We start from the raw sequence: 27,858 nt of genomic DNA, 5'->3' as shown, positions 1-27,858 counted from the left end.
TGTTGTTGAAATCTTTATATACAAAGGGACAACCAAGAAAAATACGAAACCAGAAATGAAGAATGACTTTTCTACACTTCCAGAATGTGAACTAACTAATGAACAACTACGATGAATTACAAAGAGTTCACACATTCTTGACTGAGAACACTCTCTCATCACTGAAGATGCAACGCTGCAGTCTTTAGGGGACACAAAATAAACAGCATAAACAAAATAATAATAATCTCATGTCTGCAAAAAAAAAGTTTTTATCAAATAAATATCATAAAAATATGTCATACAAAATCATCAAACCATTTGTAAAAGCAAAGATTTTAAAATAAAATAAACAATTGTACTTTGGAAGCTCAGCTATTTGAATATAATACACCTTCAGTATTTGGGAGGTGGGATGAAAATATAATAGAATGTCATGGTGAGGGACCCTGGAAGCCACCAGAGGGTGCGCACGTGCACACGGACACACTCAGGCCGGATGACCTACTACTTACGCAAATTATTCCAGTACGCAAACAGAGCTATCTTCGTGGTGTACTGCATCCCATCATGCAACGCTACGCTCACGTGACCCTGTAGTATGCTTTGCTTTTGTCGCATACTAGAAACTGTACTTCATACTACTACGAGGACCAGTATGTAGTATCCAGTATATACTGAGTCCAGTATGCAGTATGCAGGCTATTTCGAACAGAGCCCCAGTCACTCCCCCGGCCCCAATAAACCACATTGGTAACACCTAGCCACCACTAATGCCCTCAGCACAAGAGCCCACAGGTCATGCGGTCCAGTACTGCATTGTTGAGCCTTCTCCGTTCACGAGTCGCCTGCTCCTTGGAACATCTCCTACAATACTGGACTGCCTCTCTGGACGTGCAGAGTGTCACCTTTATCTCTATTATCACCTTTTGGTCTGAGTATTTCTGTTCTGTGCACCATGGACAATAAAGCTTTTAGTCCACAGCCCTTGTCTCCTGCTGCCCCTATTCTATTTCTATTTATCACATAGAAAAGTAAAATTGACCAATAAACAAAACAAATTAATAAAATAGATGTTAAGTTAAAATGGCATTGGGTACATTAATAGAGAAGCCATGGAACTGTGGAATTACTTTGGGGCATTTTTTCCAACTTACACAGGTTGTTTGAAAGGATATTAAGGTTATGCAGGTTCTACACTTTATAATTACTTAAATGAATACAAGCTTTGACCTCTGATAAAGGGTTACTCATGGAGCTGGAATCAGCATCGTAACACAGAGGTCCACAGGTCATTGTCAACTTGCAGAGTGAGAATCAAACCAAAAACCCTCTCTGTGGTGCCTATGTTTATCAACAGACTCCGCCCATCATGTCTCTCTCAACATGGAAGGGGGAGTGATTTTGTATGATTTTTTATTTTTTATGTTTGTAGATTGTAATTGAAGTTAATTGGCGGCTTGTCTTCAGTTTGAAGTGCTTTTCTAAAATATAATCTTATAAACTCCACACATAAAAAAGTGATCAGAATTACAACATGCACGTTTGTCTATTATGCATCTGTTCTTAAAATAAATCACAGGATGAATAGAATTCAAAGCCACTCTGACCCACAGCACCCAAGGTCCAGTACAGTACTGGCAGTCTGCTTAAGTACATGAGCATAACCTCAACATTCAAAAATCATACATCCTAATTGCATAGCATGATTTGGAATAGAAAGTAAACAATGATATTTCAGTGATATATGAATAAAGTGGTATGGCACAGCAGTAAACACTAAACTGACTGAATGACTTATAACACATATTCTAGCCTATATAGTCATGATTGGTGAACAAGTAAATAAAAATATTTTAAAGTGCAATTAGAGTGTAAGGATTACAAGAATGAAAGTGGAATTGTGATAATGTGAAGTTTGCTAACGGAAGATGTAGTCTTGCAAGGCACTGGCTATCTGCGACCTGCAGAAGTCAGTTAAATAGCCTCTAAATCATTTGATTGTAATGATTGAGCAGCAATGTGCTTACAGCATTTGTGTATTTTTGACAATTGTCCTCTTTTATTAATACTATATTATGTATATTTATGTAAGTATTAAGTGCTTTTAAATTGGTCAGCCTTTTCAAATAGAATAAGACTTTATACAAGAATCTTAGTTATTTTAATTTGTAAATACCAATAAATTACTTTTAAACTTCAAAATTGATAAGCTTTGTTGGATTCAGTTTAACACTACACTTAGTAACTAAGTGCTATATTAATGTCTTTTTATTACGTGTTTTTTTCTGCAAGTATAAAGGCCAATTTAACATCTGCACCTACTGACTCAAATGAAAACCACAGCTGTAACTTGGGCTGCGCAAAAAAAAAAAAGAAAAGTTGATAAAGTACTGACTGCCACTTTAATTCATCATGTTCTCTGGTGAAGACCACAGACTTGTACATAAACGTTTAGTCCATAACCAATGTAAAACACTGCATGTCCCAAAGTGCATCTGTATGTCCTTCATTCTGCAGTATCATGAGAAACAGCAGCACGTCTCCTGCCACCGACCTTTAACCCCTGCTCTTAGCCCAGTCCTCACATTTCAAAAACCAAGTCCTCACTTTTTGTGAAAGGACCGGACTGTGTGGCTGACGGCGGAAGGCAAGGCTGAAGGATAGCAGGTGAGGGAGAGCTCCAGCACCAGCAGGCTCCACCATCGAGGGGAGCAAACGCAGCGTGTGCTCTGCTGTAGCCCAGGTTGCGTTGAATCCGATGTCTGCACACCCCGGGCAGGGTGAGCGGAACGGGTGATCACAGCCGCGCGTGAACGTTGGCTATGATCTCGGGAGGAAGGTCTTTGATTGGCAGGTCGCCGCTGACCGCATCTCCAGCCCCTTGGTCCGTGCTTTCACAACTGCTCTGGGGCGACTCCGGAGGAGGCCGATACAACACACTCGCCAGCAGGAAGAATACGGTGCCCAAGACCTGAGAGAAAGAGAGAGTTAAAGGTGGTGGTGAGAGTCTCAGTCACCAATGACCAATGCAGAACGTATTGTAGCCTGAAAGGAAGTAAAAAATAAAAATAAATAAAAAAACACCTCAGGGATTCTAAATGATTGGTTTCCAATGAAGCTCTTATATTGGCGGTGTGTTGTGTGCTGGACAGGAAGTGGTATCCCCCACCCTAGCCGGGGTGAGATGGCGAGAGGTGGCATGTGCCATGGTACCTTGTAGAGGATGCCAGCGATGAGCGTGTACTTGCTCATGGCGGAGTTTTGGTACACGTAGCAGGAGCCATGGTCCTCACAGTGCTTTTGCCAAAGCAGACAAGAGATGTCGATGACCGAGCCGAATGCTATCGGGCCCGGGATGCCGCCTGTGTGGGCCACATAAGCAGCTGTCACAGGCCACATTCCACATGAATGAGCTCTTTGTGTTTATATAATAGTAGTGTCATTTATGAGAAAACAGACAGGTGAAAAAGTGGGCAAGAGGAATGTGGGGAAGAAGAAATTGTAACGTACCCAGAGTTCGCACCACAATCCACTGAATGCCTAGTGCAAATGACCTCTGACTATCTGGAACGCACCTGTAGGGGGAGCCAGAGAGCTTCAGCCGCGGTAATATAGAAGGGTGGGCCTTTAAAAATGCCCAGGAAAGTCTGTGCCTCACGGACTTACCTGAGCGTGGCTGTGAGAGCCGGGATGCTGGACAGGAAGGTGAAGGAGATGATGATGAAGAGGAACGTGAGGAAGGTAGGCATGCGGTTACAAGAAGAGCTGCACTTTCCTGCTACAGCCAGACCCTCCTCACCCCAAGACACATTACCAACCACACAGGTACAGCCCGTGAACACCTGAAACACACACACACACACACACACTTCAGAGGACTAGCTATATTGTGTGTGATGGTAAGTGAGTCTGAGCTCCCTCTTTACCCTGTGGATTGGCTGACCATGGCTATTTGTGAGTGGCGAAGAGCAAGGCCCATGCGGAGTGTGTGCGCTACCTGTCTGTGGCCGTAGCTGTGTGAGCGGTTGACGGTGGTGCAGCCAGCGTGGCAGGGGGTGTAGTACATGACCCCGTCAGCTCCACACACGGGGTTGTAGAACTCCTCCACACAGTTACAGCCTGCGTTACAGCCCACTGTCAGATTTCCATCGACCACAGAGCTGAACAGAGAGCAAGACACACACAGACAGACAGAGACAGAGAGAGTGTAAAGAGTGGCTGTTATTTGCTCTACTTGGGAATTGGCTGCATGAGACTATGGAGACCTGTGAATAGTGTGTGTGTGTGTGTGTGTGTGTGTGTGTGTGTGTGCGTGTGTGTGTGTGTGTGTGTGCTGAAGCTCAGCCATGTGCCTCAACCTGGTTTATGTCATCTCTAATACTTTAATGCACAAGCCTAGATCAGTGCTTTCATAAATGTTGCTGTAACTCACCGAGTCTCTTCCTCTGGTGTCTCACACACCCATAAGCAAAACCACACACTCGCCCATACATGGATGCACACATACACACACTTGTTGTCTTAATAGTGTACAAAAAAAAAACCCAGAATTACAGAATCATACATTTGCATTTTCATCAGGATGTCCTTCTACCCTTGAATTCCATTTCCTCCTCATTTCTACAACATCCATACATTAATTTGATCGTCTATCAACTGTTTCATCTAATCATATGTTCTCTGATGCCAATCCTCCATCTACTGCTCACCAGTATCGGACTGCTCTACCCCTCCAGTCCAGCAGGGGGCGGCATACCTGTTGCTGTCGGCGTCTTGCCAAAGGTGGGAGGGGTTGAAGGGGGAGCTGACTCTCCCGCTGGTGCGGTAGGGCGTGGTCACTCCGGCCATGGACACGTTGGGGCAGTGTGAGAGGAAGGTGAAGATGGCCAGCAGGCTGAGCAGGGCACACAGCATGCAGAAGCGGATGATGCCACGGCAACGCAGGTTCAGCTTCTTCACAATGTAGCCGCCCAGGAAGGTGCTGCCCCCACCGGCCGGCACCACCATGTAGCCTGGGGCGGGGTGGGCGGGCCAGAGAGAGAGTGTGAGTGAGTGAGTTGCTGTGTGATGTCATGTACTCACATTCTGCAACCATAGCACACCATACTATAACACCACAGCATACCTTGCAGACCTTGGCCCGATCGCTCATTATATGTGCTATGGTGTGAGAAGACCGAGAGGATCTACTGTGTAGATCTTACAAAAATATCAGCCCACAACAATATTAAAAAGTAACCCAGTTCTACAGGGAGGCGGCCGATACAATTAGGCCAGTCCGAAAACAGTGGACCAAGAGGAATCAGTGGGTAATAGTTCAGTTTTCTGAATTCATCAGATGACATACTGGATCTCAGCAATTTATATAAATAGATTAAATTGGGTGTGTGAAGTAATTTAAGTCACACAAAACTAACTTCCGCAGGTCACGTGAGAAGCGATGACGCAGGCAACGTGACGGGTCAACGCGGCCGTCTTACCGAACCAGGTGGCTGCCTCCGAGGCGCTGAGGCTGAACTGAGACTCCAGGAACTTTGGCCCGAACGTGGACATGCCGGCTATGAGAGTGGCCTCCGTGGCCCCCGCCAGACACAGGAAGATAAATGTAGGATTTTTCAGCAAAAGAAGCACTGACCTAGACAGACAGAGAGAGGGAGGGAGGGAGGGAGAGAGAGAGAGAGAGAGAGAGAGAGAGGGAGGGAGAGAGAGATGAAAGAAATATAGAAAGAAGGTATGGCAGTGATGAATAAAGTGATGAAGTGATGTAAAGTCAGACAAGATTGAAAAAAAAAAAGTAATAATTCATGCACGCCAAAAATTTGGTATTAAATACATTAAAAAGGTTCATATTTGTACCTGTACTTTCACTTTCAATTTCCACTGCAAAGAAAGAAACACCCTGACATTTCTCACTCCCTTTCACCTCAGTTTAACTGATGGGTCATACTGACCTGAACAGTATCTGTGATAAACATGCAGGAGGTGGTTGCAAATATGTGAAATGATTACTCTAATTAAGGCAAGCAGAAGAAGTTGTATACTGGGGGGGGGGAACTATTTTTCCTAGATCTTCAAACTTTAAAATTTGACCCATAATGACACAGGAGGGGTTTAAAAAAAAAAAAAAAGTTTGAACATGTGAATTATGGAGTGAACGAGTGAATAATTCCAATTGAACCATTACCTGTTAAGAGGTCAGGAACACCATTGCACTAAATATTGCTAGAATAATTAGTAATGAGTTAGTAACTACAGATTCACGCTGCTTGCTTGGATGTTTTGGATACTTAAACGTGCTCCAGGTCAAATCGACCCGGGAACACCATGGCTGTTCCTGACCAGTGTGTAACACACTTGGACCGGACAAGATTGAAGTTTTAACATGGTTGGAGCTATAAGTGACAACTAGAAACTGACCAGTTTGGGTATCAAAGTCCAGTCATGCAACCTGTGTTCGCCCTGATTTGGGTATCAAAGTCCAGTCATGCAGCCTGTGTTCGCCCTGATTTGGGTATCAAAGTCCAGTCATGCAGCCTGTGTTCGCCCTGATTTGGGTATCAAAGTCCAGTCATGCAGCCTGTGTTCGCCCTGATTTGGGTATCAAAGTCCAGTCATGCAGCCTGTGTTCGCCCTGATTTGGGTATCAAAGTCCAGTCATGCAGCCTGTGTTCGCCCTGATTTGGGTATCAAAGTCCAGTCATGCAGCCTGTGTTCGCCCTGATTTGGGTATCAAAGTCCAGTCATGCAGCCTGTGTTCGCCCTGATTTGGGTATCAAAGTCCAGTCATGCAGCCTGTGTTCGCCCTGATTTGGGTATCAAAGTCCAGTCATACAGCCTGTGTTCGCCCTGATTTGGGTATCAAAGTCCAGTCATGCAGCCTGTGTTCGCCCTGATTTGGGTATCAAAGTCCAGTCATACAGCCTGTGTTCGCCCTGATTTGGGTATCAAAGTCCAGTCATGCAGCCTGTGTTCGCCCTGATTTGGGTATCAAAGTCCAGTCATGCAGCCTGTGTTCGCCCTGATTTGGGTATCAAAGTCCAGTCATGCAGCCTGTGTTCGCCCTGATTTGGGTATCAAAGTCCAGTCATGCAGCCTGTGTTCGCCCTGATTTGGGTATCAAAGTCCAGTCATGCAGCCTGTGTTCGCCCTGATTTGGGTATCAAAGTCCAGTCATACAGCCTGTGTTCGCCCTGATTTGCAGGGTGTTCTTCTTGGTTCTGCTTCAAGTCACAAGCATACGAGCAGCATCATGTCCCTCCAGGCAGGAGCTGCGCTGACGGACCGGGCTCCACGCAATTGGCCAAAAACTCTGACCAAGCGTGACCGGCTGCCTGGACAAAGCACGCATTGTGCTTCACCATCTGCTCTCTGCGTGTGGTAACAGCTTCGCGTGTCCCACTCTTTTTGTCCAAATGTCCATGTACATCTCGTCTAACATTTGTTACTTCTGTGTGGTTCTTTGTCTCTCTCTGTAGTATTACCCAATACTCTGTCTTTGTCCACAGGATTGAAGAGGACAAGATAGGGGACACACACCTGGGCATGTCCTTCACCGTCCTGCCGAACTGAGGGTCGCTGGCGGTCACCTGACTGCCGTCCTTCAGCTGATGGGCCTCAGACACACGCATGGCCACGTAGCGCTGGGAGCCTGTGTGTGTGAGACAGTGTGTGTGTGAGACAGTAAGAGCAATATTAGACTCCACTGACGCATACAATAATCAAGCTTCATTAGACACACTGATGTCATGGAGCTGGATGAACAGGTGGGTGTGGTGGTACCTGGCAGCTGGCGGGGGTAGCCCAGAATGGGCAGAGCGATGACCAGAGCAGCGGCTCCTCCGGCCAGAAACCCCACCCACCACGCCCCCACCCACAGTGGGTTCTCTGGAGTGAGCTCAGTTCTGGAAAAAAAAAGTGCAAAGGGTTTCATACGCAAACCAAGCACAGAGTCAAGGAATGCCATTTTAATAATACACTGCCCACTGAACTGAATACACTGCCCACTGAACTGTTATAATGAAGCTGTGTCCAAGTTCCCACACCCTTGTCTGAGCGTCCTGGTCTTCCAGAAATATATCAATGCTGCCATTAATATCAGTCTAATTAGACATGAGACCATATTGAATTACATTGCAGTAGCGTAGGGGATAATGTTATAAAGGACGAAACTGCAGTCATATATTGACCAGCAGATGCATGTATACAGACGCTGCTTTTCCACCCACCATGGAATTCTGCTTTCTAAACCAACGGTCACCAACCACCAGGCTGCGGACCGGTACCAGTCTGTGGGTCATTTGGTACCAGGCCGCACAGGGAAAAAAATAATAAAATAGATATGGAGTATGAGTGATGTTTTATTTTGAAAAATATAAAACATTTTGGGATTCTCTCCCAATTACAGCAATCTGTGTGTCTGGTGAGTTTTATTTTTAAGCAGTTTATATTTGTTTTTATGCCAGTCGTATCCTTTTATTTCATCGTATCCTCCCCCCCACCCCCCACCCCCCACTTTAAAGGCCGGTCTGTGAAAATATTGTCTGGCATGCAACAGGTCCGAGGTGCAAAAAAGGTTGGGAACCGCTGTTCTAGACGTCTTCAAGAGGATTTTGGTGGAAGCGCTATTGTTTTTCCCCCGACCTCTGACACCCCCAGGCCCCTATTGGAGAGATACACTCTGCACCCCAGAGACCTGCCCACGAGCAGTAACACAGCTGGACACCACTTACGTCTGGCCGATCTCCGTGTACATGTTGAGGAAGATCCCGCCCAGCAGGTATCCGGCCGCCGGGCCCAGGATGGCTGCCGTGTAGAAGATGCCTGGGAAGATGGAGGCACTTCAGATTAGCAGACTGGCGGGGGAGAAGGAAGCACAACCGTGGGCCGTCACCTGGGGCCCTGTGAGGCGGAGGAAGAACTCCCAGCTGAAGGAGCGCCTTTCCAGCAGGCTTTGGTGGGGGGGCACACGATTGTCCTCGACTGCCTTTGAAATGCAGGCGGAAGAGGTTAGGGGTGGGGTTGGGAGTTGAGCACGGTTGAAGCTTTATTGATGTTTGGGGATGGAGACTAGCAGAGCTCGCCGATAAAAGCCAGCAAAGTGTGTGGCTAGGCGTGCTGGTGCGTGAGAAGAAGAAAACGATGGGCTGACTACAATGATATCAGTACTGGTCCTGGCAGAAACCCTGCGCAGATGCCATCAGTGTACACAAATTATTCTCCAGCTCTCATTTTAAGGGAGAGTGCATTTCGGACCACAACTTTAATGCACACGGACACGTTTAAAAACAGGCGGCGTTGCAAGAGAGCATGATGTCACCGTTTGTTTGGGAGGGGAGGGGGCTGGAATCCTACTTTGCACGACATTTTAAACACCACCTACAAGAAATGCACCGAGTCACAGATCACCGCTGAGAAACTGCATCCTGGAGAGGCACTCAGACCTGCATGCCAACACATCTTTCCATGTGGATCAGACTGACCTCAGACAAACAATGTAGCAATTGCTGAATGACCAGAATGAAACAGCCAACGACCACTCAGAAGACCGACCGTGGCAGATCTGAACTATTCTTAGAGGCTAGCTGAGAAACAGATCAACTTTCTCTGAGAGATGGCTGCTTTTTGTAGTGTGCCTGTGTATTTGTGTGTGTGTGTGTGTGTGTGTGTAGGGGGTTGGAAAGTCATTCAGAAAACCAATCTGGCTTTAGGAAAAGCACTGACGGATGCTCTAATGAATGTGGTTTGACCCACAATAGTCTCTGCATCAAACATTTTTCTTTTAGTGCGATTTGGTGGTAGGTTGGTCTCTCAGTGACAAAGTCCATACAGACAGCCAAAATTCAAGCAAGCTTCACATTTAAAATCGTATCAAGACGCAATCATGTTCATTCAGTGTAAAGTGGGTTTTCAAACCCTGGCTTACCTATGTAAACTGGCGCGTAGCTGGATTTGACATTCTCATCAAGGTAGGTGACTCCAAGGGTGTAGAGAGGCGTGGCCCCGACACCATGCAGGAATTGGCCCAACATGAAGACGAAGCGGTATGCCGAGAGACCACTCCCCTCGCTGTTCCTGCACGCATCCGTGTGATTGGACGAGCACAGTCCCGTGTGTTCGGGCACCCTCACCTGATAGGGCGGCGTGGTGAAGTGCGGCAGTGCAAACACTAGTGAGCCCAGAGCCAGTATAAGGACCCCCCAGCCCAGCCAACGCGGCTTGTGGCCAGTGCCACCAAAGTAGCTCACAAACGTCAGGCAAACGCAGGCAGCAATGTCATAGGAGCTGGCGATGAGTCCAGCCTGTTAAAACAGCAATGAAAACAATGGGTTAAATACACTATAGTGTTAAGATTATAGATTGGTTTACTGCTCACAGGGTAAATGTAGACATTCTTAAATTAAAACTTATTTTAAGCCTGGGATTAAAATTGAAACTTTACACAGAAATTAGTAGTACAAACATTTCTGTCTGTTATATCACTCTGGGGTTTTTATCTTCCCCTTCATTCACTCCCATAATAACAGTGTTAGACTGTTAATTGTAAACGAGTGCGTGTCCTTCAACCCCTATCACCACAAACCTGGTAGCTGCGTAGGTCGAAGCGTCTCTCTATGGACGTTATAACGGTGTTGATGAAGCCATTGATAATCATGCCCTGGAGAAAGGAGGCTACACATAGAAAGAACAGCACCCAACGGGGGGTATTGAAGGTCTGGATGAATCTGGGGGTCAAGGCCCCCCATCCACATGGGTTTTCCTCCTCTGAGGGCACAAATTTCACCCCCACTGGCTCCATCTCTTTCTTGACAGTCCTGATGAGGGTATCTCTGGCTGGACTGTCCGGGATGGACCCCATGGGTGCATCACCATGAGAGTCCACAAGGCTTGAGGCACTGGCGCTAGGACCCAGAGGGCCGTCCTGCAGGTCCAGGAGCTCTTGCTTGGAGCTGAAGGAGGCGTCATTGTTCAGCTGGTGGGGCATGGCCCCTGGAGGGCCTGTAGCAACTTCGCGTGGAGCGAGTCACCAGTTTTGCTACTATCAGAGCCGTTCCTGGTCCTAGCTGTCTCGAGGGGCTGATGTCCACATGTAGGAAGATGGGAACTGGAATTTGAATTTCTGTGCTACGCTGAACGTTGTGGGGGTGTCCCAGATCTCTGGAGGTTGGGAGATGTCATCCTAAAACACATGGGAAGGTGCCAAATTAGACCAGGTGTCCTGAGGCAACAGGCTCTCTGGGCAACTCTAAGCTCACAGGACCTGCAATCCCCGAAGAGGAGCGCATGCAAGGTTATTTGAAGATCCCCGGTGGTTTTGTGTAAGGTTGCAAATGATGAGGAAGGGGAAGTGGAGAGGCCACGGCCAAGCAAAAAAAAAAAGGGGGGGGGGGGGGGGGGGGGGGGGGGGGGGCAAATGGAATAATGTCTGGGGTGTGGAGTGCGAGTGATTGCTTCTCAGTTAGCAAAAGGAACATAGAATTGGACAGAATGAAGAAATGATTATAGTTAAATATACGAGTATTAATTACACACACAAGTTCTACAGGTAAATGGCATCTGTGTCATGCATCATGTTATGTAAATCATCATGTTATGTTTCCATGCACGGAGGTTTCACCTAAACAATCCCTTAAAGGGATTCATAGAAGTATGAAATAGAGCAAATAAGGAAGATTCTTTAATCATGTATAACTGCAGCCCATTTCTTTCTCCTTGAAGTGCTTTGGAAAATAATCTATACTAGTGTTGGGGGGGTATGACTGTAAACGCTAGCTAACAAACCAGCTAGCAAACGTTTATAATCCAATTTCATTGCCATTTCCAAGTGGTTTAAACGTTGACAGAGTTTGCTTCTATCTTCTCTTAACACTGACTGAAATTTCTGGAGGATATGCGGTCTGTCGTTATTCCACAAATCCATGGTACTGACATGCTGGTATTTAAATATGCTCCATTTCAGATGTTCATCAGACGCAGCATTTAAATGCTCAAGAAAGTTTGCCCGTAAAGGAGGTGGACACGAGGTGGAGAGGCGAGAGTGGGGGATTAACAGAAATACATTAGGCAGACATGGACTGGAGTTACGAGAATGACGTGGCATAATGAACAGAAACAAGTAACACGGACTAGACAAAAAACATAAGAAAACAAACCAAGTACAACATGAAATGAACTAGAATAATAAAAGACATGAAAATACATGAACCTGCGAACACGAACTAGAAAGAAAATTAACAGGGTGCAGAAATACACTAGACAGAAGCTAAAGAAAGAACTAGACTATGGGAAAACCAAACATGAAGCAAAACTCGGAAACACACCTGAGAGACACAAACTGAGAATAGCGGAGGGAAGTAAACTGGACTACGAACAAGAGACTTGAAACAATGACCAGCAACGGGGCATTGAGAACATGGGGTATATATATACACCAAAAAACCAGGAATCTAAACAGATGATAAGAAAATTTCACAAACACCCCACTCCAAACAGGAAATACCATACACCACGGTATAGTCTGAACAGTACACCGATATGAAAAAGTTCAACATTGACCAACCCTACTCTATACACATCATAGTTTGACTCGCCATAGTGATTTGGATCAAACTGCCTCACCCATAGTTGGCATCCAGGACCATGGTTCAGTAAGGCAGTAAGTTCAGTAAGGTTCAGTAATAGCACATATGATTATTTATGCTTTATTAAACCTTTCCTTGGAAAGAAAAAACTGCAAACAAAATAAAAAAGAGAAAATATGGCATACAACAGATGCAACTGAAAAATACAGTAATACTACTAAAATAATAGAATAAATCCTAGCAAAAAAAAAAAACTTTTTCCTTAGTTCAAATTCACAAAATTACAGAGGAGTCCAAAGTTGAGACAGAACTGGTCCAGTGCCCTCATAAATCCTTACCGGCGAGGAGTTAATCCAGCAGGTGAATATGAATGCAAGTTTCATTAGTGTGTCTCTCACACTGCCCAGTGTTCCCATTTGCATGTGGTGAGAGGGAATTGGACAAGTTTTTCTTAAAGTGTCTTCCAATAAAAGTCTCTAATGGTTCTAAACTAAGACGAAATTTAATGCTTTCACCTGTCAAAAATGTTGTTCTTTGTAAGCATTATTACTAACATTCTGCTCCTGAAAACCAATGGCCAGCATGAGCTAATGTCTATTCCTGGGCCACTTAAACAAGCAGTGAAGTTGAGGTGCCCTATACAAATAATTACGATACAAGCACTACATTATAAAGAACTAGCACAGAGAGAAAAGAGAAACAGAAAGAAAGAGAGGGAGAGATTAGATACAGATTTGTAAATGACAAAAGTATTAATAAAGTATATCCTGGATAAAGACAAATTCAGCAGAAGCTAAGAAGCCACTCTGAGGACAAAAGAAGTTGAGATAACCAGAACAGAATTGTTGAGTCCATATTTTAGCATATGGTAAAAGAATAAAGACCATGCTCTCTCGATCCATGTGTTTATATACAGTATCTGATATTTAATAAATGAAAACGCACACAAGTAAAAATGCTGATATTGGAGAATATCAATGAGGTGGAGTGACTAATGTTAGTAGTGGCAGCAGGGCGCTCTTAAATGGGGGCCTTTGATTGGACAGTTTCCAGCTTTTGACAGGAACCACAGAGGCACAGACGAATAAACAAATATACCTTTTTAGAACCTTCAAAACCCATTATTTATTATTGTGTTCCACACGGCTTTTCTTGTTAAAATTCAAAGGGGCGATCAAATGAAGGGAAGCCCAGTTCGGCGAGCGCAGCCTGGGAACGGCGTGTGAACGGCCTGCCTGTTTGCTTTGGAGCCGTGATCCAGCGTCCGCTTTTGAAGCATGGCTGGGTGCTAACAAGGCGAGAGAATGCAAAACCAGAGAGAGCAGGAAGTCTGTGGGCCAGACACTTTTCACGGAGGCCTTGTGGGAAGGAAGCTTGGTCAGAACAGAATCTATTTTGGTCAGGTGGGGGTAGAGGGTACAGGAGGTTCTGGTGGGGTTGGGTGGAGGGGCTCAGGTCACTTTGGAGTTCAGGTGTGGTGTAGCTCCACTTCCATGCAGCAATATCTCTGGTGGTGTTGAAGTAATATCTCGTGTTCAGGACTTGGGGTCAATGAGTCCAGCCGGACGGACACTGCAGGTTTTTAGTGCAAAAGTCTGGATTTTATCAAGAGTGTATGTTTATCAAGATGTATGCAGATTCTGGACACTATGAAGCATGCAGCTGGCCATGTTCTTTTATTAAAAACTAAAATGTTGGTTAAGTACTGCTTTTTCTTAACGGCAAGTGCTCTGACCTCATATCTTACTGCACAACATACACCCTTTTTTGTTAGGCTGTCATAGTGAAGACTGAAGTCTGGGTTTCTTTTTTGTGCCTTTGAAAGGCTGTACATTTATTTTTAGGACAGATATTTTGCAGAAGACATCGTGTTCAGAGTGAAGGAAGCCAGCAGACTTATTTGCAGCATCTTTTCCCAGGCACAAGAGTGGCTCACTGCACCTGTAGTGGGCAGGGAGAGGCACTGGATCCATGTATCTACATGGATCTACGTTTCCTCTAAACTCACTAAAGAATGAGGCTTCAGGCAGAGGCCACAAGGAGAGCACGGACGATGAAGACGAGTGTCACACACCTATGTGTTCTTATACTGGGTCATACCCAGTTATCATTTCTGTAGCCTATGCATTGTTTTGCTTCTCGCTCCCTCCACACCACAGGTTAAACATGACCAGCAGATTGCTGCGACTACACTACTGAGGCGTACCTCCACTGCGGTCATGCTCTCTGTCTGTGCCTGTGCACTTGGTCTTTCTGCTTTTGTCTTGTCCTTTTAACAGGCCCCAGTCCGCCCACAGGTGCTTCTGCTAAGAGGAAGGACAGGTGTTACAGTGGGCACATGCCATCAGTTCCAGTTTGAACCGAGGCTTTGTCTACACAGCACAGAATCATTAGTTATGCACTCTGCAAACCCTGTCTGCTCCTTCAAGTTTATGTTCTAATCTTGCATGGAGTGTACTTCCCCGTCTCCGTTACTGGAAATAAAGCATCGTCCTGTCCTGGATGTGGAGAAAGGACAATTCCTGAATGCATTTGTGCATGTTTTTGTATTCTCTTACATGCTGGCTGAGAGGCAGTGAACTGACAATGTGAATGCCTGTTATGCTTATTACACACGTGACCTCGCTCTGCAGAGTAATTTCCTACTGACGATGAGACTACAGAAAAGCAGAAATCACTATTTGCACCCAGGGTAAGGAAGGCTACACCAAAGCTCTCTGCAACCTTAACTGAAGTGGTCGTCATTCATTCAAACAGAGCAAATATTATCCCCCATATTAGGAATAAAACTGCACCTACCAAAGGACTCAACAGCCCATGAAATTAATATTATGAACATTAATAGTATCCTACTGCCATGTTCCTACCACTGGTGCCCAACTGATAATGCCTTTTACATTGGGCAATAAAATGTGAACTTTCTCTCAAACTAAAATAGGTGAACTGCATAGTACAATTTATTCTGAGCTTGAATCTGTTTAGAATGTTTCTTTTATTGTTTTTTTAGTGTGTAAATGTCATTAATTATATATTATTTGTTCATACAGTAAAAGTGTGTACAAACGTACTTCTGACATGTGAAATGCATGAGTTTGACCTCAGGAATATCTCTCTCCAGCAGAGTCTGCCCACATACAAAGGATCAAACTTCCTTGGTGCCGCTTCACACACTGTACATGATAAATTACAAGTGTACTGGAATGAACAAAATCTATAAGTGATAGAGAAATTCTGAAAACATATTTGGATTCAGCATGCAAAACTGCATAATACACAGGAAGCAAAATCACTGCTCACAAGTTGTCCAAGAGGCTCCAAACAGAAACATCCCACTTTGCTGATCCACGACCCGTATGAGGAGCTCTTCTGTTCCCAAAATTCTTGAAATATCAGACATGGTGCACATCCCAAAGTAAAGGTGCTCGTCATAACTAGGCCATCCCAAAGAGAGAGTGACACAGGCAACTTATTAACTGCATCACTCCAAAGGAGTGTCAGCCGTCCTCTGTGTAAGAGAGAGCTGTACCTGTTCAGTGTGTGCCAACCAATCGTAGTTCTTCCCTGATACGTTTATGTGGAACGACGCCTTGGCCTGCAAGTTGGCAACAAACAATGGACTTTACCCTGGTGCCGACTCCATTGGCTAACGTCTGCACCACTCCCTGCTCCCACCTGCAGGAGGCGGGTGAATGTCAAGAGAATCTGGCAGAACGTTCCCAAGCCTTCCACAGAAGCATAGGGGGATAACAGTGAGACCGTTATTCTGACACTGCTTTAACCCTGACCATACACCTATAAACGTCATGGCGCATTCACAAACATGTATCTGCTAGATGCATAATAGTCATGTCAAGTCAATTTTATTTATATAGCACTTTTTACAACAGGCGTCACAAATACATGGGTCCAGATCACTAATGAGCAAGACAAGGGAGACTGTGGTAAGGAAAAACTCCCTAGGTAGGGATTAGGAAGAAATCTTGGGAGGACTCAAAAGGTAAAACCATCCTTCATTGGGTGGACGAGCTAGTTGCAGTCCAGATTTATAGTTCTAATAATACTACCACGAGCTTCTGAAGTTTTAATTCAGCCAGCTAGCCAGTCTGGAAAGAAGCCAGCCATCAAAAGGGTTTAGTAGTGGTGGTGGGTCATCAATCCACAGCACAAGAAGCTAGCAAATCATCAGTATCCATCATACATCATTCGCACAAGTGGGAAAACAAGGCAAAGCCGTCATTGGACCAGCAGGAATTGTGAATGCAGATTGAAGACTTAGTGTCAAATGGTGCTAATCATGCTCCATTAGCCCAGTTTTCATTAAGGCAGAGAATGCAGCAGATGCAACATAATCCATGTGTAGCCTACTGCACCCTCACCTCCATCGTTTGGTCCTGTCTCTTGCAGTCGTAGCACACATGCAGTTTCACGCATGTTTTTACTCAGTCACTGAAACGAGCACCTTACTCAATCTGAAAAGCTCGGATGTGTTGTTTTCCGAGAAGAAGGGGGGCTTCTCTCCTCCCCAAAACAAATCTTAGGAACCAGGAAAGGTGGGCTAAACGTTGAAGGGGCTTTCAGTGATGGCGTGCAGCGACGGCGCCGGCTGGCTGGAAGCCGTCCTGGTTTTTAACTTTTACAGCACTTTGTAAAAGCAAACGACGCTCTTTCCTGATGGAAGCACATGGCTGAGGGAATGGTGTGATATTTTTGTAAGGCAAAAGATCAAAATGGTAAAAGTGTATAATCTAAAGAAATGAATCATTCTGAAATCAGTATCTGCCACTTGAAAACATTATATCTATGGCAACAGTGGAATGCTACATACATCTATTACACTTCAGCATGTTACAGGATTTGACCTGTTGCTGGGAGCCATCTGCTTTCCACAAGATAATAAGAACGTACAAATGATCCTCTCTCCCAAACACCCTCCCCTGCATTCTGGACTTGGGTGGTGAAACTGGATATTCCCTCTGGTCGCGTTACCTTTTATTAACTGTACTAATAAGATTCCTCTACTGCCTGTACAGAACATAAGGGGAAAACTATACCTTCATTCACTGGAAGCAGATGCTAGCAAATCAAAGCATTCCCAGTCTTGAAGGGCAGGTGGGTGATAAATGTGTGCCAGAGCAAAGAAAGAGCTCTCCGACAGAGCAGCCATTTCATCTTCCTGAACGTCGGTGTCCATCACTCCCCCTTTCCCTTCACACGTTCTGTGTGTCCCATGCATTTGTAAAGCTGCTTTGTGACAACGTGCTGTAAAAAGCGCTATATAAATAACATTGACTTGATTTCCAATGGCCTCGCAGTACCGTTCCACTTCTCACACCAGTTGTAAGAGAGGCTGAGGGCAGCAACCCCAGCCTTGAACCCAGACATTCCTGGTGATTAGCACAGAGCTAGCTGTGCAACCACAGCACTGCTTCATGAGTGACACGCTCTATATAGTTATATATAGTTAGTTGGATGGATGGATGGATTAATAGATGAACTATATATGAAGAGTGGTTGATGCAAGCCATGTTAAATAATGTTTTTCATAGCGAGGTCACAGGTAAATCATGCATCATAATTACAGTAAGTGTATAATGAGTTGTCATAAAGGGGAACAAAAACAATTTAATTAGTTTCAGGAACAAAACCCATTTTAAACATGGTCGACTCAAACATGTAGTGGACCTGCTCTATGGAACATAAACTGGTTAATTTGAGGACTACAAAGAAATTTCATTCTTAATCTCTTAATCCCTCTGGGCGTGTCTGTCTGCATGTGTATATTCATTAATGTATGTTTACTTCCTTGTGTGTGTGTGTGTGTGTTGGGTGATACAAATGCCACACAAGTCAATTTTATTTATATAGCACATTTACAACACGTCACAAATCACCTTTACAACTGCATGGATCCAGACTCCTAATGAGCAAGCCAGGGGCGACAGTGGCAAGGAAAAACTGTCCATCGTCTTATTTGGTACATTTGTTGCTTGTTGTAGTCCGTGTATTAAGTGTGTGTCTTGACCACATTTAATATCAGTTGTTGGACCTGTGTCATTCATCAATCGTTTGGCCCATTTTAGCTCCAACCGCCATTATTACTTGAAATTCAAGACGTTGCTTTCACTCTGCTCCTGTTTCAACATCCAGCCTGAGGGGTTTGGCCACAGGGGTGTTCTGCTTCTCCGAGGTGTACTCCGTCAGATATGGCGGGGAGTACCGTGATTGGTACAACCTATCCATGTCATTTCTGAAAGGAGAGTCCCCTCTGGGGTTCTGGACCTGATGATAGAGGGCTCACCATGCTGGGACTGTACTACCCTACCCACCCCACCCCTCAGTTTAAAGAAGACTTTGAGGAACTCTGGCGCTTAGAAGGGGGCTCTCCAGAGACCTCCTACGATGCTCCTTACCCCCAGGGGGTGTCCGAGTATTCGGGGGCTATTGCTTCGAAGCTGTACTCCACCTCTGGGGTCTGACAAGGAGCTTGAGAGCCCCCTGGTGCTCTGAAGGTGGATCCCCTGTGCCTCGTGGTCAAGAGGAGCCGGAAGACTTGAAAAAGGAGGGTGAGGTGGGGATGAAGCAGCCCACCCCTGCCTCCGCCTCAGACATGAAGGTGGAGGAGGGTAGGCACACACAGTTACCACGCTGAAGTCTGGTGGTGACCAGCTGTGAACGTCTCCAGGCCTTTCCAAAAGTGCACCGCCCAGCTACATGCGGACATCCATCAGGCCAGGCACACCACCACGCCACCTCAGGCGTGCACCGCTTGGCCGTGAGGATCAGAGGGCACCCCCAGACAATGCGGTCAAGCTGCCTGCTGTTCACGGGACAGTTGAGCGCTCCGGCCCCGAGCGTAAGGAGAGTGTGAAGGGCCCAAAGGACCACATAGCAGGTGCCAACGCACCGGGTACAGTGACTATGGCACACCCTGAAAAAATCTGAATGAATTCAGTATATGGGGAGCTCAGTGATGGTTGCTGGTCTTTCAAACAGGGCATGCACATTGTTGGCTTACATTATAAAATGTGTGAATTTATTTATACATACATTCTGTACTCCATTTCTTTTCAAGAAAGTGTCCTAGTACCAAGTAGGCGTCTTTTCTAGGGACTTCACCAGTGTCCTCTCAAGACCAGCAGAGCTAGGCTGCTTAGATGGCCTTGTCCCATCGTGTTGCAGGTATAAGACTTGAGCCTTTTTAAACAGGAGAAGCTAATTTCTACACCTGCAGACGTAGCTCCAACTGTTGCCACCAATAATAACAATTTGTACTGCTGAGGCATGGAATTGAATTGGTTTTTAGAAAAACCAAGAAACATGCTCCATGAGATTATCATTATGGCCATGTGCAGATTTCTGTATCGCTCCTGGGGATCCACGGCACTTTCACATGGGCTCATCTCGTGGGTCAGATGCGAGACCTGCTGCTAAAGCCCCTCACACCTCTTCTCTGACAAAAGCCTGAAGACACTCATTTATTTATCCTTGGCCCTCTGCAGGACAATATCAAAGACTACATCAGTCTCCAAGAAGATTTGTTCGTATGTGTACAGCATGAACACAAATTCAAGATCCTCCAGTTTCATTAAAAAAACCTCTGGCATAATCCAATGTGTTATCATCCATTGTCTTATCTGAAATAGTGTTATAAAAAGTCTGCAGGAGGCCATCCTAGTTCCGTCACAGTGCTCACTATCCATGATGTGAAATCAAGTAGGAGCGTGTCTGGGCAACCTTGAACAGCCTGCAGACTCAAAAGATGTCTTCTTTGTGGATTTGAAGAAAAATGTGGCAAACCCAGAGAGTGACACAAAAAATATTCTGCACTCAGACAAACATTTAGTCCCCTGTGATAGCACTACATTAAGTCTACGTGCATAGCAATGCACACAAACGTACAGGGGGCAATTCACTTTGGCCTGCAGACCATTGAGGGCTAAAGCCATGGCAGCAGCCCCATCGTATGTCTGTGCCAGACATTTATCCATAAAATTGTAGCCCTGCATGTTTTCCTTTAATACTCAGTCAGAGCATCTCACCCTTTAGAAATGTAAAAAGAACAATAAAGCACTCCTGAATTTTACCTGCACTATCAGCATAGCGAACAACGATAGAAAGTTGGGCACGGCCATCAATATCAGTCGTTTCATACACCTGCCATCCAAAAAAGGGAGCAGCATGAATTTCATCTCTCATTCCATCAGAATAGATAGAAAGAGACGTACCAGGAAACACAGCTGATGACTGGTATTAGGGGTGCACGATATGGACTAGAATTGCGATGTGCGATAACATTGTTGGATATCCCGATATCGATGTGAACCACGATAAATTAAGATTAAAATACAGAAATGTAGTGTCTCTCTGAACAGCAGCACGTTAATTTGTTTTGTTTTTTACTGTGTAATGAATCCAGAATAATTCCAAATATTTTGCAGGTTTATTCAACAATAGATTCAATCTAGGTTTATACTTTCACGAGTGAGCGACTCCGCACACCTCGTTAACCTCCGCGAACGGCGGAAGCGTTTAATCTTGCCGTGTCACATTCTTTGCAGTGTTGTCCGAAACGATATGTAGGCCTAGTAGTATAAAAAAACACCCCTCAAATACAGGGGAATGAACTTTTACCTGACCAATTTTAATGTTGCTTTGTGTTTCAGGTTTGAAAAGTGCTGGAATTTAGGCTAAAGTACTTGAAAATGCTTGAAATTGTAACTACTTCGTTTCACAACAAATATGTCTGACTGAACAATTCTCTTGTATTACGTTAACAAATACGAGCCTCTTGTAATTCCAGGACGAAACATGAGAGAACGTGAAGACGTTAAGATTGGGCGTTTTGAAAATAAATATCCATTAAATAATGTGATAAAAAAGCGAATTATTTCGAATCATTTAGAGTATATGTATAAATATTTAATTCAATTAAGTTTAACGTGCTGGGAATTATTGAAATGGACCTTGAAAGTGACGTACAAGTGCTTGAATTCCACCTTGTATAGGTGTATGAACCCTGCAAACATGACTGTTCTCATTGCGCTGAGACGCGGCGCGCGCGAACAAAATTCGAGAGGTGCACGACCTCGTGAATCGACAGCGCGCGAGGCCATTGCACACGGGCGAAGCCACCGCGATTACGTTATTTTCGCCTCCCGGACCCTCGCGCCGCATCAAGTGTAAACCGGGCTTAAACCAAATCGGTGTCTGATGAGCGTGTTCACCTCACTCCAGGGTTGCCAGGTCCGCACAAAATCTGCGAGTGTAAGTTGTTGGCGGGGGTGGGGGGGGGGGGGGGGTGGCGAGTGTGAAATGGAGACAAATTATGTATTATATCGCGATCGATTCTTAGTGTTGACTTGTAACTTCCGCAGTAGCCCAACTCCAAAGTAGCCCAAAAAACCGCACCCCGCGGCCCCAGAATTTTTACCCGCGGCTGGATTTTCAAACAAGCCCAATTTGGCGTAAAAACCGCGAACCTGGCAACTCTGCCTCACTCTGCCTCTTGCCTACTTACGTCACGTGATCATAGTCTGCAGCGCGAATAGCTCCCTCTATTGCTGGACGAGGATAATGCAATTTGAGTTTGCTGTTATTCAAGGAGTTATCGTGGCTCTTTCGATGTGTTTATCGTGAAACTTCACATCGCGATAACGATAAAAATACGATTAATCGTGCAGCCCTAACTGGTATCATCAGCCAGCACAGAATCTTATTCAGATAAGGTTTCCCTGGATTTCTCCATGTTGAATGATTCACTACTCTCATCATGCCCCCGCACATCAAGCTCCTGCCAGCCAAGCACGGAAGTCACATCAATAAAGCGGTTTAGGAAGGCGAAAACCCTGTTGTGTTTGGCAGTTTAATTAATGTTTTCACAATTGAATGCGAGCACCTTCATTAATTGCATGTTCAACCCTGATGCTACCCTAACATTGCACATGCATTGACACGTTCGTTGCCCTTTTAATGCCTTTTATATGCCCAGTCAAAGTTAGACAGATCCCCAAAACCCAATTTTGACCAGACCAGACATGATCTTTGAGATGGTTTCATTAAGAGGCATGGCCATCAGTGACACACCTCCAGTCAGCCAGCTAACTGTCGTACTAAGACGGCTGAAAATCTCCTTTACCTACTTTTTTGCACCAAATCAATCCTGGGAAAAGGATCTGCCCTGCTGCTTAATTCTAAGTATCTCCGAATAAGGAAGACTCAAATCAGGTTGACAATATTAGCATTGTCCGCAATCGTGTGCAACTAGCTAGAGAGCGAAATCCCTCCAACATAAACAGTATGAATGATTGATGAACTGAGCTTAACCTCCCCCTTCAGTCCGAGCTGAAATCCACCTCTGTATCGGATTTTAAACAATACAGTGAGTGTGTTTACATGCAGTCAATAATCTGATCTTTAGCCATTTCTGATTATTCTTTATTCAAGTGGTCACAAACCGCATACTTAGATTTAAAAGACTGGATTAAGACCATGATTACATTTTTTCCCAGACTTCCTATATAGCCTGTGCCTTTGTGAAAATAAACCTGGACAGACAAAGCTTGCAGAAAACTGCAAGTGTTGATTTGGACAACAGCCATGGAATTACGGCCAAAACTACAAATGCTCGTTTCGGTCTTTAAAGCATAACAAAGCAAACTGTAAGCAGGGGGCGGCATTATGCACATGAAACCATAAATGCCACAGGTGCACAGTTGCCAGTAAAACCACTCTATACTCGAATGAAAGGCCACAACAGTTTTAAATTTGCGTCACATGCTACTCGAGTTGCTGCAAAGCAGGAATTAAGATCCTCCTAGACTCATGTAGACTTGTAGTTTAAGCATCATGTGGAATTCCTCAAAGCTATTCAAAGCCATTTTGACCATGATTGAAATATAAGACTTTTCTCTTTTCACTCATTACGTATTGCTTTAAACAAAACTTTTGATTGACTTACTGAGAAAGCATGACCTTCAAACCCCCCACAGGTATATCTTGCTGTGAATGCTCATTTTACATTCCTGTGTGCAGCTGTTTGGCAAGGTTAAACTTGGCTGGAGGAATACAAATTTGAACCTCACCAGACAGGTACAAAACAATGAACAGTAGTACATACATGTAGACGAGCGGATAACCAATACCAAGGCAACCAGTATCAGTGTGGCCAGTTTAGTGCAGCACAGATCTCAGACTAGGTGTGAGCGGAATACCTGTGGCTGAGAGTATCAGAAATAACAGCAGCGGTCTCTAAATATACCGTAGTCTAGGCTATAACTTAGTCAACCTTCAACACTATTTTCACCAACAGCCCTGAGCACTGAGAAAGTGGGCCTTCTAACTGATATAGCGCCCGCCAGAAGACAGGTGCCGTATACAGAACTGTTAACAGAACCGGACTAACCGGACAGTATTCCCAGGGTATATGAAAATGTGTGTTCCACTTAGACGTCTTATTGGGGGGGGGGGGGGGGGGGAACAAAAAAAAAAACAAAACCCCCCAAAAAAGAAAACTCACCCCACCTTAAGCCCAACCAATCACCTACGCCAACCCACCCACCAACCCACTCCTTCCTCCCTCCTTTAACCCCTCCCTCACGGCTAAACAAACGCAGTGCCCCACTTGGCCTGTGGTGTCTCTCACATGCATGCTGGCTTGCTGGAGAGCAGAGAACCAATCGGAATGGACGATTCAGAGAAGCAGCCAATCAGATAACACCTATTCAGCACATATTCAAGTTTATAAAATGGGACTTGTCATGCCAAGATTCATCCTTTATCACTCCATGGGTGCTACTCTTTAGGCAACACAGCACTTACCCCTCCTGTCGTGACAACCTAAGCCACAAAGGGTTGCAGTAACAATCTCTGAAAGTTTACATCCTTTTGTAGTCTTCACAGAACTCCCTACTGCCTAATGTCTTTGGTTGGCTATTGACACAATGAACGGCTTTTAAAAGGTGAAAAGTGAAACTTGGAAGTTTCAATATCGCAGAACAGAGCAGCATCGTGAGTAGTGACAAATGAGGCAGGTTTGTGAGGAGCTTAAAAGGAAATGGGACTTCTGGGCCCGGCCTTAACTGCCCTGAAGCAGAGTCACCATCCTACCCTCTGAGAAGCAGGGCAGAGAGAAACAAACAGATGGCGAGAGAGAAAAAGTTAAAGAATGATAGTTAAAAAAAAAAAAAAAAAAAAAAGGATCAAAATAGTGGAAAACGCAAGGCCATAAGACATTTGTTCAATTGCACAGCTACTTTGACATGGGAAGCAGTGGCATGGATTTAAACTCTGGGCACGCTGCAATAGAGCAGACTGCCCAGCGTATCTGCCCCACCCCACACACACACACACACACACACACACACACACAACACCGGTCAGGCAAAAAACAGCTGACAGCAGTGGCAGGTCACCAGGAGACCCCTTCAGTCGATGCAGAACTTGGGATAGGCAGGAGAAGTACAGTGCTTACGTGGGCGATTGCTTTAAGAATGAAAGCCAGGCACTATAATGCCAGGAAGATGCAAAGCAGTCGGTTTTCCCATTTTATATGCATTGGGATCTCCTGAGAGGTTCCATTATAACACTGGCCTTCCACCCAGGTGCTTGTTCCAGCCAGGGCGCCAAACTTCTATGGTGATTCATGTGCAGCAGTTTTTGTGGAGTCAGCCCACTTATGGGTGAAAACGGTCCTGTCTACTCCCATTCAAATGGTAGTTGCTTGACGCTTTTCATTTACATTTATACTGTAAATACCTTTGTAAATATTTATGAAGACAGCTATAGAAAATATGTACTTAATGATCTGGCAACTCTGCTGTGTTATGGGAAATTTTATGTAACGACATAGAACCCCTACTCGTTTTTAATGCATACTTCTTAACAAGGCATAACATTGCACCAATTTTACATATGCATGACAAAAGGTTCCTCCATACACTTCTAAACAATTGTCTAATACTCTAGGTATGAATTAGCATCCGACAAATTTTCCTCATTTAGCCACTGAGAATTTTTAACAAGCATTCCAGATTTATTAGCTTGATTCTATTCAGCAATTCCAGAACTGTAGTTAATTAAAACTGCAGCCTAGTTAAACACTGCCTACCATAATGCCTTCCCCCGAAACATAATTCATCTTTTATTGTTAAAGAAAATGTGATTTATATGTTTAAAATATAAACGTTAAATAGTTTTTTTTTTGTTTACACTTTAATCGATAACTAAACCTCACGAAAAAAGGACATTTAAATGTATGTGCAAGTTAAAATGAATAAATGCGTGTAGAATTAAAAATAACTCACACACACACACACTCCCTCCCTCCAAGAGTGAGCATTCCATTTGACTAAATTAATCCGGGAGCCAATGCACAGCACGTCTTCCTGTGTCATGCTCAGGAAATAAAGCTTTCATGGGATTTTACTGCTGATGAGCCTCGCTGGTGGGGGTGTGGGGGTGTTTAGAAGCAGGGCCGGAGTGGGACACTTTTTCAGCCCGGGAGTTTCATGCCCAAATCCGGCCCAAAATTATTTTTCCCTCCCAATCGGCCCAAACTAGAGATTGACATGAGCCGGCCCATCTGGAATCCTCCCGAACCTCCCGATTAGCCACTCCGGCTCTGTTTAGAAGTGTAAAAGTGTTGGGTGCAGGTCACAGAGGGTAAGAGCCTGGTTATCACGTGGAAGGGGACAAAAACTTTGAACAACAGTTCAAACAGCTGTTGCCCTCTGGCATGAAAGACATCATCTTTGCATATATGTAAAATATTACCAGAATATTTCAGTGCCCTAGATTTTAAATAATTACACAGCAGTGCTATTATTATTATTATTATTATTATTATTATTATTGTAGTATTACGATCATTACTATTACTGTCGTTCCTCTCTGAACCTATATGCCAAAATACAGTCAATCAGATTTCAGAAAGAACGTCATCCAGTCATACCGCTTGCCTGAAGCAGATGTCCAGTGGTCGTTTTTAAAACTGTCTTCAGTTAAGCATCACACGTGGAAACCTGTCCACCCTTACATCTTACATGCACTGCAAACCATATTACATTTTGTAAGGTAGCCCGTCAGTGTTTCCCCAGCAGCGACACACCCACACGTTTCATACGCCGCTATGTAGTCCACTCAGCCCAGGCGTGGTTCTGGATCAGCTTCCATACACACACACAAAAAAAAATCTAATGAATGAAAAAAGGTAAAGGAAGAAACCTGTGGCTTAAGTGTAATAATGGCCTGAACTGAATTTAAGGAGTCAGCGTTTCACAAATAAATAAAAGCCAGCCGAAGGGGGAGATGATAGTCATACCCACTTACCTTCTAACCCACACATCGCGGGTTGTAACAGGTATCAAGCTTCTTTTGTTCCGCTCGGTACCCTAAATGTCCTCAAGTCCATATCCGACACAACCTAACCGCGACGGACAATACATGGGCTCTAATCCCGTATAATTACGCCCAAGCCCTGATACCGAGAGACGCTGTCATGTGCTGCTTTACTGTAACGTGACCATCGCCTCTACTACTATTTCTGGTTCATGGTTCCTCGCTGTGGACACACACACAGTTACATACTCACATCACTATATCGCCGCATACGCCTCGGCAATTGGCGCGTCCTTCCCCACCACATCCACACGCCTCTCGCCCGCTCCTCTCATCCGGTACTATGCTGACTCAAATAAAATAGGCTCGTTAAGGTGCCGAGTTCGTATCGTCCAATGAGAAGGCGTCCAGTATGGAACTATGCTTCTGAGCCAATAGGTGTCGTTCGAACGGGGCGCGCGACAGCCAGTTTAAAACGATGACAGGTGGCGATCGGAAAACAGTCATTTGGGGACTGAGTTTAATTTGCATAAACTATGTACATATGTATAGTACATATACATATCCTTCATTTTGAGTTATGATGTGTTTTGTCTTAGCCTGATACTAGCTGTCAAAGGGACTGAGCATTTATCATTTTGCTAAACGTGATATGCATATAATCTCATTTAGGCTACCATTAATAAACCTTAATGTAGGATGTCACATCCCCAACTTCCAAAAATGAAAACACCAAAAACGACTATAGAAGGAATTACACCCGTTCCTATTTTGGCCTCTGAGAACTGAACTCCTTTTTGCTTTTGGGATCCTCACAGCATCACACACGTCCTAACTGACTTTACCGCACAGCTGCATTTACAGCATTCTGCTTTTAGGTAGTAGGTGAAGACCAACTGGTGATCTGACAAGGTATGTGCATCGGCATGGGGGTGACCCAGTGGGGTTCACTCCAGAAAGATGA

General features: G+C 44.7%; 1 protein-coding gene across 3 annotated transcripts; it reads right to left on the bottom strand.

The window, feature by feature from the left end:
- Positions 1–27,276, bottom strand: slco4a1 (solute carrier organic anion transporter family, member 4A1). 3 transcript variants are annotated; one of them, XM_076984312.1, is made up of 13 exons: positions 27,148–27,276; positions 10,562–11,158; positions 9,905–10,280; positions 8,712–8,802; positions 7,762–7,883; positions 7,519–7,630; positions 5,463–5,617; positions 4,739–4,994; positions 3,980–4,142; positions 3,649–3,824; positions 3,493–3,557; positions 3,196–3,344; positions 1–2,953 (listed from the first exon to the last, which is right to left on the bottom strand). In XM_076984312.1, exons 2-13 carry the CDS (start codon positions 10,961–10,963, stop codon positions 2,780–2,782), a joined length of 2,241 nt encoding a protein of 746 aa, XP_076840427.1. In that variant the 5' UTR covers positions 10,964–11,158; positions 27,148–27,276; the 3' UTR covers positions 1–2,779. The 3 variants fall into 3 exon arrangements, with proteins under 3 accessions (XP_076840427.1, XP_076840429.1, XP_076840428.1); XM_076984314.1 differs by having other exon boundaries at positions 3,980–4,145; positions 4,775–4,994; XM_076984313.1 differs by lacking the exon at positions 27,148–27,276 and adding an exon at positions 26,886–27,121.
- Between the last annotated feature and the right edge of the window lie 582 nt (positions 27,277–27,858).

The sequence above is a fragment of the Brachyhypopomus gauderio genome, chromosome 21 (assembly GCF_052324685.1).
Source record: "Brachyhypopomus gauderio isolate BG-103 chromosome 21, BGAUD_0.2, whole genome shotgun sequence".
Taxonomy (NCBI): Eukaryota; Metazoa; Chordata; class Actinopteri; order Gymnotiformes; family Hypopomidae; genus Brachyhypopomus; species Brachyhypopomus gauderio.
Note: the sequence above shows the minus strand (reverse complement) of the source record. Positions and strands in the feature narration are given on the sequence as shown.

Bases quoted from the DNA above. Each gene is read 5' to 3' on its own strand.
- slco4a1 (XM_076984312.1), bottom strand. From the start codon at position 10,963: ATGCCCCACCAGCTGAACAATGACGCCTCCTTCAGCTCCAAGCAAGAG. The intron at 5,618-7,518 runs GTGTGTGTCCCC...CTGTCTGTCTAG, and splicing joins ACGGTGAAGGACATGCCCAG to GTCAGTGCTTCTTTTGCTGA. The intron at 4,995-5,462 runs GTAAGACGGCCG...ACCCCGCCCCAG, and splicing joins GGAGGCAGCCACCTGGTTCG to GCTACATGGTGGTGCCGGCC.